This window comes from Oryzias latipes, chromosome 9, assembly GCF_002234675.1.
Source record: "Oryzias latipes chromosome 9, ASM223467v1".
NCBI lineage: Eukaryota > Metazoa > Chordata > Actinopteri > Beloniformes > Adrianichthyidae > Oryzias > Oryzias latipes.
Genome location: NC_019867.2, coordinates 24395936 through 24412165, shown reverse-complemented (window position 1 = coordinate 24412165; position 16230 = coordinate 24395936). Strand labels below are relative to the sequence as shown.

General features: G+C 48.2%; 1 protein-coding gene and 1 long non-coding RNA gene across 6 annotated transcripts in view; one reads left to right on the top strand and one right to left on the bottom strand.

Moving 5' to 3' along the window:
• kat6a (lysine acetyltransferase 6A) overlaps positions 1 to 16230 on the bottom strand; it is a 29418-nt gene that overhangs the window by 2164 nt on the left and 11024 nt on the right. For 2 of the 4 annotated variants that reach the window (XM_020706186.2, XM_020706187.2), the window contains exons 3-17: positions 11277 to 11385; positions 10678 to 10793; positions 9043 to 9124; positions 8064 to 8178; positions 7636 to 7952; positions 7170 to 7282; positions 6541 to 6656; positions 5702 to 5843; positions 5392 to 5553; positions 5199 to 5292; positions 4859 to 5090; positions 4489 to 4684; positions 3721 to 4401; positions 3385 to 3646; positions 1 to 3304 (exon numbers count right to left, since the gene is read on the bottom strand). The exon at positions 1 to 3304 is cut by the window's left edge and continues 2164 nt beyond it. In XM_020706186.2, the coding sequence (XP_020561845.1) occupies positions 15 to 3304; positions 3385 to 3646; positions 3721 to 4401; positions 4489 to 4684; positions 4859 to 5090; positions 5199 to 5292; positions 5392 to 5553; positions 5702 to 5843; positions 6541 to 6656; positions 7170 to 7282; positions 7636 to 7952; positions 8064 to 8178; positions 9043 to 9124; positions 10678 to 10793; positions 11277 to 11385 (6027 nt within the window). In that variant the 3' untranslated portion in view covers positions 1 to 14. The remainder of the gene's footprint in view (positions 3305 to 3384; positions 3647 to 3720; positions 4402 to 4488; positions 4685 to 4858; positions 5091 to 5198; positions 5293 to 5391; positions 5554 to 5701; positions 5844 to 6540; positions 6657 to 7169; positions 7283 to 7635; positions 7953 to 8063; positions 8179 to 9042; positions 9125 to 10677; positions 10794 to 11276; positions 11386 to 16230) is intronic. The other 2 variants (XM_020706188.2, XM_020706189.2) reach the window with 2 other exon arrangements.
• On the top strand, positions 6634 to 7518 carry LOC110015643. 2 transcript variants are annotated; one of them, XR_002290884.1, is made up of 3 exons: positions 6634 to 6736; positions 6810 to 6876; positions 7109 to 7518. It is a non-coding gene; the product is annotated as an uncharacterized LOC110015643 (long non-coding RNA). The 2 variants fall into 2 exon arrangements; XR_002873884.1 differs by having other exon boundaries at positions 6663 to 6876.

Here is a 16230-nt window from a genome sequence, read left to right as displayed (position 1 = left end):
CAGTTCTCCTTTGCTCATCTGCTCATGTACGGTGACTGTTTCGGGACTCCGGCATAGCTGTGGTGGGAGGGGCCAGCGTACATCATGTTGCCGTGGTGATTGGGCTGCATAGGCTGCTGGGGGTAGCCCTGTCCTCCCATCATGCCCATCTGCATCTGCATGGGGTACTGGGCCGGCTGGTTCATATAGGCGGGGTTGCTGTGGTAACTGCTGTTCATCATGGGCTGCGGCATCCTGTAGCCAGCTGACATGGCGTTCAGGGGCGCCATGTTCATGGAGTTGTACGGCGCCGGAGTAGGCATGAGGTTGGGCATCATGCTACGCTGCACCGCCAACGTGCGCGGCGTACCCTGCATGGCCACGGCTCCGGAGCTGCGGCTGTAGAGCTGCTGCTGGTGGGGGGCGGGGGCCAGCTGCTGAGCGGCTTTCGAGCGGATTGAAATGTGGCCTTTGACGGTGGTCATCTGACCCTGCAGCCGCTGCGTGTGGGGGGGTCCCAGGCTGATGTTGGTGGTTGGCATGCTGCATTGCAGCTGCAGAGAGCTCAGGTTCATGGTGCCAGAGCTCAGGTTGGGGGGTGAGGTCATAGTGGGCTGCCCTTGGGGGAGAGGGGTGTGGGGTGAGGGGGCCAGGCCTGGGTTGGACAGGGAAACACTGGTGGCGTAAGAGGTGACAGAGGCGGAGTGAGAGTAGGGCATGGCGTGGGGGTCCATGATGGTGTTGGTGAGCTGTTGGAGTTTGGCCAGGCTGAAGGAGGAGGGCTGCGGGTAGCCCCCAGATCCAAAGTCCTGCCCCATGCGCTCATAGAGGGGGCGGCTCCCTGCCCCGCCTCCACTGTCTGGAATCTCCATGATCATGGGTGTGGTGGCGAAACCGTTTCCCATGCTGCACTGGGACAGAGCCTGTTGCTGTGGTGGTGGGGGAGCTGAGGGTGGGGGTTGAGGGTTGGGGGCTTGCTGCTGAGGAGGCGGTTGAGGGACCTTTTTTTGTGCCTGCGGCTGCTGGTTGGTGCTGGGGGGTCTCTCAATCACGCCACAGCTCTGCGGGGACTTGATTCCACAGTTTGGCGTATTGGAGGGTGGTGGGGGTGGCGGCGGCTGGGGCACTATGTTGTTGCTGCCCGGTCCACTAGCGGGGCCCGGTCCAGTCTGCTGGATAAGGCTGCAGCTGCCCATGCCGAGCGGGGGCCCCCCGTTTCCTGTGGAAGACGCCAGACTGGGCGCTTGGACGAATGAGCAGCTGTTGGACTGAGCAGAAGAGGACGGAGGGGCGGAACTGGAGGAAGAGGACGAGGACGAGGACGAGGACGAGGACGAAGCCGAGGGAGCACCTGCGACTACGGAAGCCGCCATTACCCCTCCGTTCCCCCCGTTGCCTGTTCCGCCGCCCCCTCCGCCCATGGTGGAGTCGTAGCTGCTGGGGTTGTCGTAGTTCTCTGTAGTGCTTTCTATGCTGCCCAGGTCGCTGAAGCCGCTGTCCACCACCTGCTGGGAGTGGTCCGAAACAGACGGCACGTCCATCATGGGAGAAGTCTCTATGTTCTGCTGGGAGGGGGCCGACAGAGAGCCAGGATGTTCAGGCGTGATCTGGGTGTAGCCACCTACGGCACCGCCGCCGCTACCGGCGCTGGGGCCTGTGGGGCCCGGCGTTCCTCCTCGCTGCCCAGCAGGAGTCGTTTCCACGATGCCGGGGGGCAGCGCCGGGCTGTTGACTGAGCGAACAGACTGACTGGGCAGGGGGGGCACCGGTGGGTTGGGGAGGGGGCTGCTGTGCTGCGACGCCCCACAGTCCTCCACCAAAGACAAGGCCTCCTCCTCTGCCTCCCCCGCGTGGCTGTAGCTCTGCAGCGTGCGGCAGGCGGCCAGCGTCTCCTCGCAGTCTTGGTAAGCGCCGTGGTGGGGCTGCGGCTCGCCCTCTTCCTCCTGAGCCTCCCCTTGGGTCAGGGACCGCACAGCCTGCATGGTCTCCAGATCCAGCTCGTTGGAGTGGTGGTGCGGGTGGTGTTGGTGATGGTGGCCCAGCTCCTCTTTGAAGTCGGCGTGCTGGTGGGGGTGCTGGGTCTCCATCAACAGCGTGATGTCCTTGTCGTCCGGGTGCAGCTGCAGAGGCTCAGAGGGAACAGACATGGCTGTGACCGTCTCCACTGCAGCGGCGGCTGCAGCCGACTCCTCCTGCTCCCGGCGCCGCCTCTCTTCCTGCTGAGGATCAGCTGAGGAGGGTTGACCTTTGGGCTGCTGCGCTTCCTCCTCCCCTTCTTCCTCCTCCTCCTCCTCCTCCTCCTCCTCCTGCTTGCTGACGCGGTCCCGGGCCACGCTGTTCTCCATGTCTAAAAAAGCCTCGCCTGCTTGTGGTTCCTCTTTCACCGGAGGCGAGTTCGCTTGTGAGGCGGGCTCATCCTCCTCTTCGTCGTCGTCTTCGTCATCGTCCGAAGGTTGACTTTTCCTCTTCTTGTTGCCACTGCTGCTCTTGTCTTCTAAGTGTCCATCTCCTTCATCATCAGCGTCGTGGTCTTCGCTCCGCCTGCTTCCTGCTCCTGCTGCGACCGCCGCCCGCCTGCCGCTTCCTCCACCTCCGCAATCTTCCTCCTCCTCCTCCCTGTCCTCGTCATCGTCTTCCTCCCTGTCACCCACATCAGCATCCTGAGGTCGTGACTTCAGAGCGCGTGCTCCCAAATTTGAAGAGGGGGAGAGCATGGGGCGGGACGGAGCTTGACTGGGTTTGTCTTCTCCCCAATTCCTCTCAGCATCTTCATCTTCTTCATCATCCTCTTCTTCGTCTGGTTCGGACGTCGGGGAGTGTTTAGGGGCAGCCAGTGGGGGCTGGTGAAGGCCACGGTTCTTGGGCGGTCTCCCCCGCCTTTTAGGCACCTTCAGCTCAGCGGGCTTGGAGAAGAAGTCCTCTTCGTCGTCAGAGTCTTTCGATTTGTCGTCTCCGTCGGCGCCGGCTCTGCCGGCCCGCTTGGTCGCGTCGTCTTTGTGCTGCTCAAGCGACCTTTGTCTGTCCTTGTCCTGCCTCTCAGTCTCCTCCTGCGCCCGCTGCAGGTACCAGCTCCGGGGTTTGCGACCCGGCTTCATTTTGATTTTGGGCTGTTCGGGGTCCCCGCCGGCGCCGAGGCCATCTCCAGACGTTTGATGGCTGAACGCCTCGCTGGGTGATTTTTCGGGTCCTTGTTTCTTCCACTGCAGCGGTTTGCGGCTCTTTCCTTTTGGCCAACCCTTCTTCTTCTTGACTGGGACATCCGCGTTGGCCATTTGTGACGGAGCTGCAGCCAGAGAAGCTACAGGCTTCAGCATTGGTGTGAAGTCTGAGGAGGAAACGTGACAGAGTTAGTTAGAAGGTCGACTTCAGGTACACCTACAAGGTTACAGGGGCCAGCCCTCCTACCATCTTCCTCTGAGTCGGAGAAGTTGGAAAGGCGGCCTCTCTTCGAAGGAGGGTCAGATAACATCAGGGCGGATCTTGCAGGGGGATAGCGGCGCATCGGGTGCCCCAGGGAGGGCTCCTCTTCCAGTCGGGGCATGGGCCGCTCAGAGTCAGAGTCCACAAAGGGCTCATCCAACACCTCTGTGGTTTCAGAGATGGTCTCCGTTACCACGCTGCTCTGAGGGTGGCTGCGACTGCGAAAACGAGGCCTCTTCAGGGGCTTCTGGGCACAAACACAGTGGATTAATTCCACTTCTTACCAGCTGCAGCCAAAAACATGAAGGAGGAGGTTCTTACCTTGCATTTGAGCCCCATGGCTGTCTTTGTGAGGATGGGTGGGGAGCACGCTCTGTTCTCCTCCTCATCTTCATCCTCCTCCTCTTCGCTACTTTCACTGAAGTGGCTCCGTCGGACCGGCAGCGCATCGCTCAACCGGGACATCACAGAGAGCGGCATCAGACCCTCCCCGTCTGCCAGTCTGGGCTTTGGGCCTCTCTTTTTTCTGGGGGGGCGGCCCCTCCGGGTGGGGGTTACGGAGGGGTGCCTGGCCATGTTGAGTCCCTGAAAGGCTGGAGAGTCCGCTTGATGGTCCAAGGAGAAAAGGGATGGAGGGCTCCTGGAGCTCGACGACGGTTTCCCCTCCACCGTGGTTTCCTCGTCTTCGTCGTCCTTGTCGTCCATGGGCCGCATTTTGGATGGGCGCCCCACGCGTGGGCTGTTGTTCAGTTTGCCCCAAGGCCAGTTTTTGGGTGGGCGGCCGCGCGGCCGGCGCTCTCCGTTTGCTGGCAGAAAGGGCCGCGGGTGATCGGACAGAGCTGCTTGAGAGCGGACGGGAGGGGAAGCCGGAGAGCTTTGACTTACAGGAAACCCCAAAAACCCCTTCCTTTCCTCTTCCTCATCGTCTTCATCCTCCTCGTCCTTGGTTCTCGCTTGCTGGATTTGCCAGGCGGACGAAGAAAAGTTGTGGCTCGGTTTGACCTGGTTACAGATCAAAACAAACGCCGTCAAAATGAAAGATGAGGCACTACAAAAGCATTTTTGTCGTGGTCGCAGACTCAAACCTACATCCTTGCGACTGTCCCCCTCTGGTCCCTCTTCGTCCTCATCATCGTCGTCTCCGTCGGCGTCAGAGACCACCGTGTTTGTCACGATGACTGGAGTCCAGCGAAGGCACTCAGGGTCCACCTCCAGCTGTCGTGGCCGCGCCTTCAAGCGGGCCATGTGGTTGGCCACAACCTTGTCCCTTCGCACCAACACAAGTCTGAGGAGGAAAACCATGAAGTTATTTCAAAATAAAGGTCAAAAGTCAGGCGACTTTGGGATTTTGTGTCAACCTTTCATGTGAGCTTTTATGTGCTAATGTAGAGGCTGCAGCATCTTTGTTCTCAGAGTAATGTGACAAAAACGAATTTAAAAACACAGCTGTGGTCCTGACCCGTCTCCTCGCTGTTCCAGCATGCCCAGGCTGTGCAGGCTGGAGGTGATGTCCTGCGGGCAGATCCCTGTCATTTTGCTAAGCTGCCGGATGCTGATCTGTCGGTCCCGCAGCTCGTGAAGACACTCCAGCACAACGCTGCGCCAGTAGGCCATGTAGGACAGCCGGCCCAGGTCGGACAGAGGCTTCTCCGGAGATCCGGGCTGCCCCTCCCGCTTCGACAGCAAGTAGCCTGAAAGGAAACGTAAACCAAAAGCAGATTAAATGAAAAATCTTCTTTTTTTTTTTTATAAGAGACTTTTTCAGCTATGAGTGATGAGTTTGAGGTTAGAAATCGTACTGAAGTCGATGAGGAAGCGCCCATAGCCCTGGCGCTGGTACTGCGGAAGAATCATGATGCATGATACATTGTATTTCTGCTGACAGTGCTTCTCCTGAGGGAAAAAAAAGACAAATGATTATTTCAAACATACAGAAAGTGTTAATGTTGTTTATTTAAGTCTTTCAACAAGCCTTTGCGCTCGTGGTTGTACCTTGGAGAAGTAGCCCACAAGATGGCAGCCCTTGCTGTCGTTCTGCGTGAGGACGTAGAAAAGGAACGGCTCCACGTCGTAGTACAGGGTCTTGTGGTCCAGGAACAGCTTGGCCAACAGGCACAGGTTCTGACAGTAGATTGTGCTCACATTTCCGTCCACCTAGTCGGCAGGGAAAACAGGCATCAGTTAACAACACATGGAACGTCTGGCAATCCCAAAGGTGAGAAAGGATTTTAAAAACGACAAGAGCTGCGCTTTAGAGAAAAAGATCAGACTGAGGCCCGCAGGACTCGACCGTTCTCCACACCTCAAACACGGAGACGTCGTCTTTCCTGTAGATCTCATTGGCAGGAGGGTGGAACCAGCTGCACTTCTTCATGTGCTGGTAGAGGATGCTGCGACTCTTCATGTAGCGCAGGCAGAACTCGCACAAGTACAGCTTTGGAAGTCTAGAATGACAGAAATGCAACACCATGGAGAAACAGTAGGGGGAGCATTTTGAAGTCTTTTGCAGAGACGTCCAACCTTAAGTATTTGACTAAGTAGTTCTGGCTGTTAGGTGGTGTAACACAGTGATCCCCAACCGTATTCAGGCCACAGACCGGATTGTGTCAGACACTTTTCACAGACTGGTCTATTTTTTTTATTTTGCCCATAGTTTCATATTATGCATTATTATCATGGTGTGTGCGATCAACTGTCACAATAAATCCACATTTACAGTAATAACTGATGGTTTTTCTGTTAAAGGAAACTTCTTTTTTTTTTTTTTTTAATTTGACTTCAAAGGCTCTTCTTTTTCCTTACAGACTCTTTTCTGCCAAAAGAAACTTTCCAAATGTTTTTTTTTTTTGCTAACTTTTCTAGCTTGGGGGGTTTTAATTTGGCAAACGGCGCAGCCGCTTTAAGAAAGCAGTGGATGCCTTTTTGACACGTGACAGAGCGACGAAAGAGTCAGATGTCATTAAACTTCCTTCAGAATGAGATAGTAAATAAAACAGAAAAACGTTTTTCTTTTTGGTGTGTGGCCCTTTACATCTCACGGACCGGCAGAGGTCCGTGACACCCCCTCCTCCCCCCTGGGTTAACAGACCTGTTCACTAACAGCTTTGTGTTGATGTGCAGTTTTGAAGTATGTTAACTTACCTGCTGTATTCCTGCGGGTAGGGAGATGAATACCAAGTCTGGATTTCAAACTTGCCAAACTCGATGACGGCTGGGCAGCGCATCTGAGGGTCAGGCGGACCCGTCACGCCCACTTTCTGTTGGGGTTGAGCATGAATATGAGGATGGGGAAAACAGGGAAATGAACATTTCCCTGGAGCCTCTTCACAGCATTGTGGTAAGATTTATGACAAACACGTAACTCTGAATCACTGCCACTAAGCCTGGATAATCACGCTGACCTTTCACAGTTCAATAGCTGGCAGAACGCCCACCTTCGCCTGACTTTACTGCAGCACATAAGCCTCTGACATCAAGGTAATTCATTTATTTAGTGCGCTTAAACTGTCAGGCCTCTGTGTCTTTCCGATCTTGCCGTATTTCCTATCAGTCATGAGAAGAATGCCAAACTCAAAAGAGTTCCTGTGGCAAAGCAGCTGTCCTTGTTATCTGGATCAATTATCCATGCTGAATCCAACAGCTGATCTGTGTCTTTGCAGAGAAAAACCTGCGATCCAACTTGACTTCCTGTCACCTCCTGCTCTTTCAGATGCCGTTTTCCTGTCTAAAGCCAGATGCTGCTTTGTTCCTCCTCGGTTCACTCGGCGTACCTGTAACGCCAACTCCTGGATGTGTCGGAACAGCTCGATATCCTTCTCCGTCAGGTTCTCGTGGCCGGGGAGTTTGTCGTCGTCTTCCCGCCAGTCGCTGCCATCCTGATTGTCTGGACATCAAAGGAAATGAAGGCAAAGCTGATGAACGGGAGGTCGGTTTAAGCTAACCATGTTTGGCCAATGCTAGCTTAAAATGATTATCCAGAAACTGCAGAATTTAAAACACATTCTTTTGTCCTGTTTTGCGTTTCTTCTGCCAATTTTGCTCATTTGGAAATCAAAATGTTCTCTTGCTTCATTTAAAAGGATTAGCAAAAAGAAGTTTGAATAAAACAAACAATGCTGACTGAAGCTCCTTCTTTCCTGTGTGATCACAGCGTTTGACTTCCTGTTGCCGTAAACACAGCCGAGGGTTTGGTACATGGGGTTCTGATGAGGGGAAAACTTCAGAAAAAGTGCTCACCCTCACCTCCCCTGTCGTCCCCTTCTCCTTTGCGACTCGCTTTCTTTCGAATGCGACACTGCTGCGAGTAGTCAACCACCTCCTGGCGGGCCTTGCGGCCCTCCGGCGACGGCGTGAAGAACTTGGTGAGGGCGTCGATGAGGCCCTTGGTCTTGCTGTTGTAGCGCAGGCCGCTCTGCTCGTCGTCGCCTCGCATGGAGAAGAGCAGCCGGTCGTCGCCCGGGTACCCCTCACAGGAGGAGCTGGAGGAGGAGTTCGCCGAGACCGACCGCTTCCTGCGGCCGCGCCCCCCAAGCTTCTTGAAGGGCCGCCCCGGCCTGTGGGAGATAGATCAGAGAACCCTGAACTCCTGCAGAGGTATGAAGCTGCATCCCTTCAGCAGTTTATTCGCACTCGGATGTGACAAGTGCATGAACCTGGCTCCGTACCTGGACTTTGGCCGGCCCAGAGGTGCGTTGTAGCGCCGTTTGATCTGCGCCGCCTTTTCGTGTAAAAGAGTCTTTCCTTTTTTCCTGGGTTGGCAGATTTGGCAAATCCACATACCTGGGACAGAAAAGGGGGAAAGAAAACCCTCAGGTCATCCACCGCAAAGAAAAGCGAGATATGAAAGTATTTCTGCAGCAGATCAGAACTGGACTAAAGCGGCCAGTGGCGTTATACGAGGCGCTAACGGCCCTTGCCGCCCCATTTTGACCCGCCCTTACTGCCTGAACGGCTGCTGCACACCCTTCAATCTCCCCTTCGCCCTTTGCCATCCTGGTGAGAGATGCATGTGCCAAATTCATAATAAATAAATAAATAAATGCCACTTTTCTGTAGATTTTATTTCCATAGCAACAATCTTTTTTTGATCGCCTGGGGTTCCCAAAGGTTACATGTAATTAAAAATTAATTTTTGGATTTCCTTGACAATGGAAGTATTTGTTAGCCACGCCCACATTCCTAAATGTTCATACTGTATATTGTTGAGCTTGAATAGCCAGGGATTCTTTCACTTTTCAGAGTTTGCCTTCCAAAGCTGTTGAAAATCTACAAACTTTGAAACCAACATTTGTTTTCACTGTAGCTTCCAGAAGATGCTCGAGGAGTTAGGAGGCGAGAGAATGAAATCCCTAGGAGGAGTTTAAATTTGTAAAAGCCACTAAAGGTGATCTTTTGTTAAGTCAAGATGGTAGCCTCTGGCTGAGGTCAAAGGTCAAAACAATAGATCTGACGGCGCCTGTCTGAAATTTTGTGAAGATCCCTTAAGCAGAACTTTTTTTCCTCATTTCGTAGAAAAATGTGAATACTGCCAAACAGCTGCAAAGCTGTAGGTCCTGTGGCCATCCCATAATTTCAAAAACTTCCTTTCGAAATACCCCACCACGTGTGTTTTGGTCTTGTTAATGGATTTTGCTGATGATTTACCTTTAGGCATCCGCGTGAGTGGGGGGTCGCAGCACTCCATGTGGAAGCCGCGGTCACAGGAGTCGCAGAAGAGCATGTTGTCCTGCTCACACACACAAATACATTCATGTTAGTGCGTCCCACTTCCTCAGATGGACTGTACTGTTCACACTATTTATGGCATACGGCTGGGGATCGTTACTTGGGCGGTGATCCGATTCGATTCACAGATCAAACTACCATTCTTACTTTTGAGTCTGATTGTACATTTGCTTTATTAGTTTGTCTTTTAACTGGCCGTTTGGAAATTAAAATGATATGTATTCAGTCACCATCACTTAGGCTTTTATCTAGAACAGGAGATCAGATTCAACACAATTGATAAAAACCCAGAGATTGGGATACAAACAAACGCTGTTTGTCACTTAAGTTTTTTTTTGGCAGGTCTCTGGTTACGTTCAGCAGTAACATGAGCATCCTTGTTGATTTGGATCAAATAACAACAAATCCTGAAATTTTTTTCCACAGTCTTCCATCCTCAAAGTTCTGCAACACTTTACGTTCCGAAGCATAGCATATCGACGCAAAGCCGGTCTGAAAAGCTGCTTTTCTTCCTGGCGATTATGTCATGGCTACTGTGCAGTGCTTGCATATCAGCTTGAGGCTGCTTTTCTCCGCTTCAGAATCGACTGGAATGAAGTTAAATGCGACTGCTGCTGAAGAGTAACCGCAATGAGAAGAATGTAAACACTCCGCTGTAAAAAGCTCATTCGTTTTTCAGATCTTATGTCAGTAAACTGAACTTTAGTCTCATTTTTTTAAACTTCATAAACACACAGGAGAGTTTTATTTTGAAAAAGAGAAGCTTCACTGACACTTTATTTTGATGACTGTGGCGCTGCGCATTCGGCTTTCTTTTTTTTTGGTTCAGAAACTTAAAATCCAACATTATTTAACATTTAAGAGCAATAAATACATCAATCCCGATTTGTGTTTTTAATACACTTTTACATATATTTCTAAAGATCACGAATCAGTGATGTCACAAATATTTGTACTGTGTAATTTTCGAGAGCAGATCGCGATTAGCCGACTTATTCGTACACTCGTCAAAGTCCTAGTATCCCACCGTCAATAATTGACATAAAACTTTATTAGCTACGTTCACAGTAACTCGAAAACATATTTGTAACACGCGACATGTTATAAGTATTACAATAAAACCCAACCGTGTTTGGATTTCGTAAAAAAAAGAAAACTGACGGACATTTTGACAGAGTGCTGTGCACCTCTCAAAATCGTTTTGACATCAATAAGCACAACCAAAAGAAATCTATATATAAGGGCGCACTGTTGTTTTTAAGTGTGCTTTATAGGGTTGAAAATATGGTTACATTCTACTGCTAACAAGTCAATAAATAAGATGACAAACGATATGCACATATTTCTAAACGGTAAAACAGTCAAATGGAGGCTTTTCTGTCACGCCGTTAGTCTCAGAGATAAAGATCTCTTCAAACGACTCATCTAAAGGAAGCTTAAATGGGTGAAACCACGCAGAAGCTGACAATTAAGCTCAAAAGCAGGACCACGGATGTCGTCATGTGACGCCTGAGAGAGACATCAGGGCTTCTGCGTGTTCCTTCCACCGCTCACCGCATTCTTTCCTTGATCCTGACAGCTGCTGCAGGTCTTACACTCGATGCACTGCCACCACAGAGCCTTGACTCGCGCCGTGAGCTCCGGTGAGAACTTCAGACAGGACGGGTGGCCTGGAGGTGCAGAAAGACAGCACAAGGAGAAAGGAGCGCATCAGCGACGCACACTGCCTTCTGGCTGCAGCTGACAGACAGCTCTGACCCACTTGTGTCATTTAAAAATGAAGGAGTAGAGGAAGAAGAGGGGGAGGAGGGGGCCTTCGGTCTATCAAACCTGGCAGTGAGGAAAATTTTACAAACAAATATGACAGTCTGTCACAGATGCTCTTTTGCTGGTTTGGAGGAGTGGCAAACAAAGACGACCTCGTCTGCGGCAGAAAGCCAGGAGCTCTCTGCTACTCCTGCTTCCAGTCCGGGACAAGTCTGCTACACTAGCAGGGCTTCAGCATGAATACAAAGAAAGGGTTTGATATCTTATTAAATAAAAGCTTGAGTCTTCCACCCTGCAAGATTAATGGATTAATGACATATTTAGTGTTGTAAAGAGGAACCGTCACAACCCAATGAAGTTCAGAAGAAATCCAGCTCCTCGCTCACCGCTGTTGCCGCAGTCGGCGCAGGAGATGAGCTCCTCCGGTTTCTTGTCCCGGTTCTGCTCCTTGGTGCCCAAACAGAAGCTGCAGATGGGGATGGGCTCCGCCACGGGCTGATGGAGGGACGGACACACAGAGGAGAGGGGAAAACCAAGCAGTCAGTCTACAGAACAACACACCAAGCAATTGACGGCATATGAGAACTGGACTGAGTGACCCCGCCCCCTTGGTGTTCCAAACATGAAGTACTCACTGGCTCCAAGAAGCCAAAACCCCATAGGCTTCTACTAAGAAATAAACAGCTGTTACTCAGTCTTCATGTTGGTCAGAATAACCATTCCTACTCTGCTACAGTTATTTTATTCATTTTTATTATCTTAGAAGTACAAGTTATTTCACTTCTAAACTGGCCAATCAGATAATTCAATAAAAGTATGTGGTCTCACATCAAAGTGATAGGGGTGTGGCCTTCCAACAAGCTCACCCCTGATTGGTGAGAGTAGTCGCCATAGAAATTATGACTCAGACGGATTCGGATCAATCACTTCTTACTGATGTTATCTGGCTCCAACATGGCGGTGTCTGTATGATGAAAAAATGGCGACTAAATTGACTTCATTTTGTGGGACGTACCGTAAGTCATTTTCTGTTGGTGACATCACGCTCGATCTGGTTCTCATACAGTCGATGAAAGCAAAGCAGGAAGGAGGCTGTGTGTGTTTTGCCACAGTGACAGACTGCGGCTGTGTGCGTTACAAACAAACATCAGACAGGAGCGCATTTGTGCGCGAACAGAGGAGCAAAGTTAATGAGGAGCTGCCGTGATGCAGGAGCATCCATGATTTATGTTGGTGTGTCAGTCTTGTTTCCACGCGGTCTGATGGCGTGCAGGAAACCGGCTGCAGCCTCCTGCGTTTTACCAGCCAAAGCTGAAAAACCGGGGCTTTTTCTTTCATTATTTAACCTCTCTGCTAAACATAAACTTCTGCAATAGGAAAAAAAAGAGACTTTTTAATGTAACCCTAAAAAATATTAGTGTTAGAAATAGAACATGACCAAACATCCTCTGTGGATTTGATTTGCTGTTTTTGTTTGTTAAAGGTTGTTGATGAAAGTAGGAATAGATTCTGTTTTTCTGCAGGTTCCGGCTCAGATCAAGTCTCTTTCAGAGTAAAAAGTATTAAAGAGAAGGAGACTCGTTCTTTCCAAACCGACATTGGATGAGCTACAAAGCCTCCGTGATGGGCTTTTTTATACCGTCTGTCATCCAGCTGTTTCCTCACTGTCAACTTTAAAGACAGAGCAGCAGAAAAAAAATAACAATCCTGGCTGCTGCTCGCTCAAGGAAAAGGAAGAACCTCTGTTCTGATGAGTGATGGAAGTGCAGATTTCAAACCCTCCAAACTCTGGTCTAATTCCCGCACTCACATTCAGATAATGAACCGGTCTTCTGACTAATCACTGAAATACAGGAAAGTTCAGACATCTAAACACAACACAACAAACAAGGAACAATATGGAGGAAAAGATCTTCCACAAGGTAAACAGAGCTGAACCTGCAGTCATCACCTCCATCGTGGTTTTCTGACATTTGGATTCAGAGCTACTAACAATTCAAAGAGGAAAATATTTCTATTGCCATGGTAACACAAAGGCCAGAATGAAATCAGAGAACCAAAACGGTTTCATCTTGGAAGTCACGTCACACTTCAGAAGAAAAACCCACTTCCATCTACTGACTCCACTTCTCTTAGTTACTTCGGGACATTTATTTTTGCCTGACAAACTCAACCTCCCAGAATTCAAAGCTTTTATATTTAGATGGATAGATAAATGACTTTATTAATCCCACAATGGGGAAATTTCATTTATCTGTGGCAGCAACACGACATTCAGAAATAATCTATATAATATAACATCAATAAAGGACATCACAAATGACATTTATATTAAATAATTAAAAATATTACTAAAATTATTATGAAGAATTATTATCAAAAATGAGATTCTTATTAAATAAAGAAATAAATATTAAATATCAAATAAATACAGCTGCAAAAGTGTAAAAAACATGCGGTCTGCAATGTCTTTACAGTGTAAAGACATTGCAGACCGCATGTTTAGGACATAAGTTTATGTCTTATGTCTTAACAGCATAAGAGCAAATATTATGGGCCGGTGTCTTATTTTTGAGCTTAGCTTTAAATTTCCACCTAAAGGTCATGCCACACGGCCGCTGCGCACATGCTACACGCGTGATGTACGTAGTTCCTCAGTGTTTTTTGGCGTTCGTCATTCGTCGAGGGTTTCGGTCTTCATGTCAATACAGTTTTTAGGTGTTCAAAATTTTTGGTCGGTTGAGAATTTCACTGTTTATGTATATTTTACGTAGCTTATATGCAATTATGACGTAAATGTTACGCAATTGTGCAGGATTTTTGCAAGACGCATACACACATTTGTGGCTTTCCACATATATCTAACAGACTTTTCACGCATGATGTATGACTTCTGTATCGGACACACATACAACATTAAAATGACGTAATTGACACAGGAATCACTAATGAATTGCATATAAACAGCACAATACTCGCGCACAGTTCCTGTTTTAAGTGTTCTTTGTGAAGTTTATTTGTACTTCTGTGGTTCTAACGTTGTTCATTCATGATACATCAGACAATTTCATGGTAAGACCACCATATTTGTGCAATATGCACAAAATGTACGTAGTGGCTGTGTGACACGGTCTTTAAATACCATTTATTTTGTCTTGCATCATTTTTTCTGCTCAACTTTACAACTGTTTATTATTTTGCCATACTGGAATAACACACTGGAACTTAAATCACCCACAAAAATTACCTGAAAAGAAAAATTGTGTTGTTTTTTTTTCCCCATTGTAAATGCATGTATAAATGTGTACATCTAAATGTTTAGTGCAACTTTAATAAACCTATATTGAGATTTTGCTAAATCAAATGCTGACGTCATAACGTCTAGAGCCAGATCACACAAAAAACATTCAGGTGAACACAAAAACATCACAAAGATGTTTAAATTCTGGCTAATAATGAAGCTTTGCACAACCTTTAATATAAAAATGAAAGAAAGGGGGGGGGAAGTTCCAGCTTTTATTCTAAAAACCATATCTTTTCACAATAAGACTTCACACAAAATGTTTATTCCAATTTCTCTGTAGTGGCACACAAAGGGCCACAATACAAGCTGGAGACTTGTGTGTCATTCTTGACGTTGTCCACCTGAAGGCAGCGTTTGGAGTTCTCATCAGCAGCTCTACTGCTCCACCATGAAGTCTGTGTGTGTCAGTCATCCCTCCACCCGTTTATCTCCGCTCGCCTCACACCATCCCACTGTTCACTCCATCTCAGGCCTGAATATCCCCGCTAGCAAAACCTTTGACCTCTCCTGCCTGGCTCAGCCACCAAATCTGCCTTGAATTCACAGCAGCATCCAGGAACATGGTTGAGGACTTTTTCTGCTCAACAGAATAAAGGCAGATCCCACACTTTTTGCTTGAAAGTGTTGCCAGCTACTTTCTGTAACAAATATGCCGGTCTGCAACTTGCAGGTAAAGGCACAAAAAGATTGTAATGTCGACGATTTATGATCAGAACTCTTGGTGGTAAAACAAAAACAGAAGTAACATCCACATTTAGCTTAGTTTGAAGCCCCCACTTTAAAAAATAATAAATGGACAAACAGTCAGAGCATCATCAAATAGAAATAAAGTTATTCATGTGGTTTGGAGACTCTGGATTACTCCTAGGGTTGAATTTGATGACAAACCCACCGTGTGTTTATTTATAAAAACTCCATCAAAGTGGTAGAAAATCATGACGATTTATTTAGCTTCTCAGAACGTTGTTGAACTGCTGAGCCTCTGCCAGGACGTAACTGCTGTACTGATGAGGACTGACAGTTATATTCAACACTGCTGATGTCTTTGCAAACAAAAAATTTCACTCGTATGTCTGACGTGCTATTTCCTCTTGGGTTTTGAACCACTGACCACTTAATCCAGTGAGCTCAGCGACCCCTCTATCCACTCATTTACACAAACATATATTTTACTTTTTGCCTCTAAGTGATTTTGCAGTTACTAAAGATCAAATGCGATTATCTTTGTAACAATTGTAAAAAAAAATAATAATAAACTGTTCTCAGTGGTCTTTTAATTATGCCGTTTTTAGCCAAAAATCAAAAAACCTGTGCTGTTTTCTACAATGTATTTTCTGCAAAGCGGCAGTAGTTCATTGGAAATTTACCTTCTAAGTTCTGGATGGGACCGTTGGACTGGAGCGACCCCGCTCTCCCCTTCCCATCACCCATACAGAGCTATTCGTTTATGTGCTCTCCTGCTGGCTTACAGCCCCTCACAACCCCAACCTAACATTAGCGTGCAACAAAAATGGCAAACAAATATTGGAGTTATCCAGTTGTGATCCAGGTCAGACGAGGACAACTAAGCCGTACATGGATCTAGTTGTCCACATCAGAATGAAGCGGAGCAGGGAGCTTGGGACTTGCCGTTGTAGGTTATTTGTCACAACTACAAACTTTTTCCAACAGCATTTTGTTTTATTCAAATCAAGAAATACTCAGAAAAGCAATTTTAAGCTCAATATTCTTTATATGTGTCCACCATGACAAAAAGGCCACAAGAACATGTTATAAACACCCAGAACACAGTTGGAGCGGGTCTTTAAACCAGAACAACATGAAAGGCTCTTCCAGCACAGCAGAGACAAACAAACAACATCATGTTTTCCATCCAAAGCGTTGGGGTTCATATGAAATATTTCTTTCAAACATTTTTCTGTTGTGATCAATAAATTACTGTTTTTACTCATCCTTCTGTTGGTCTAAACAGCGTTTTGGTTTCCTGTACCGCCTCCTTGTGTGTTCATGAAACTGCCTCGCTGGGGGTTAAATGC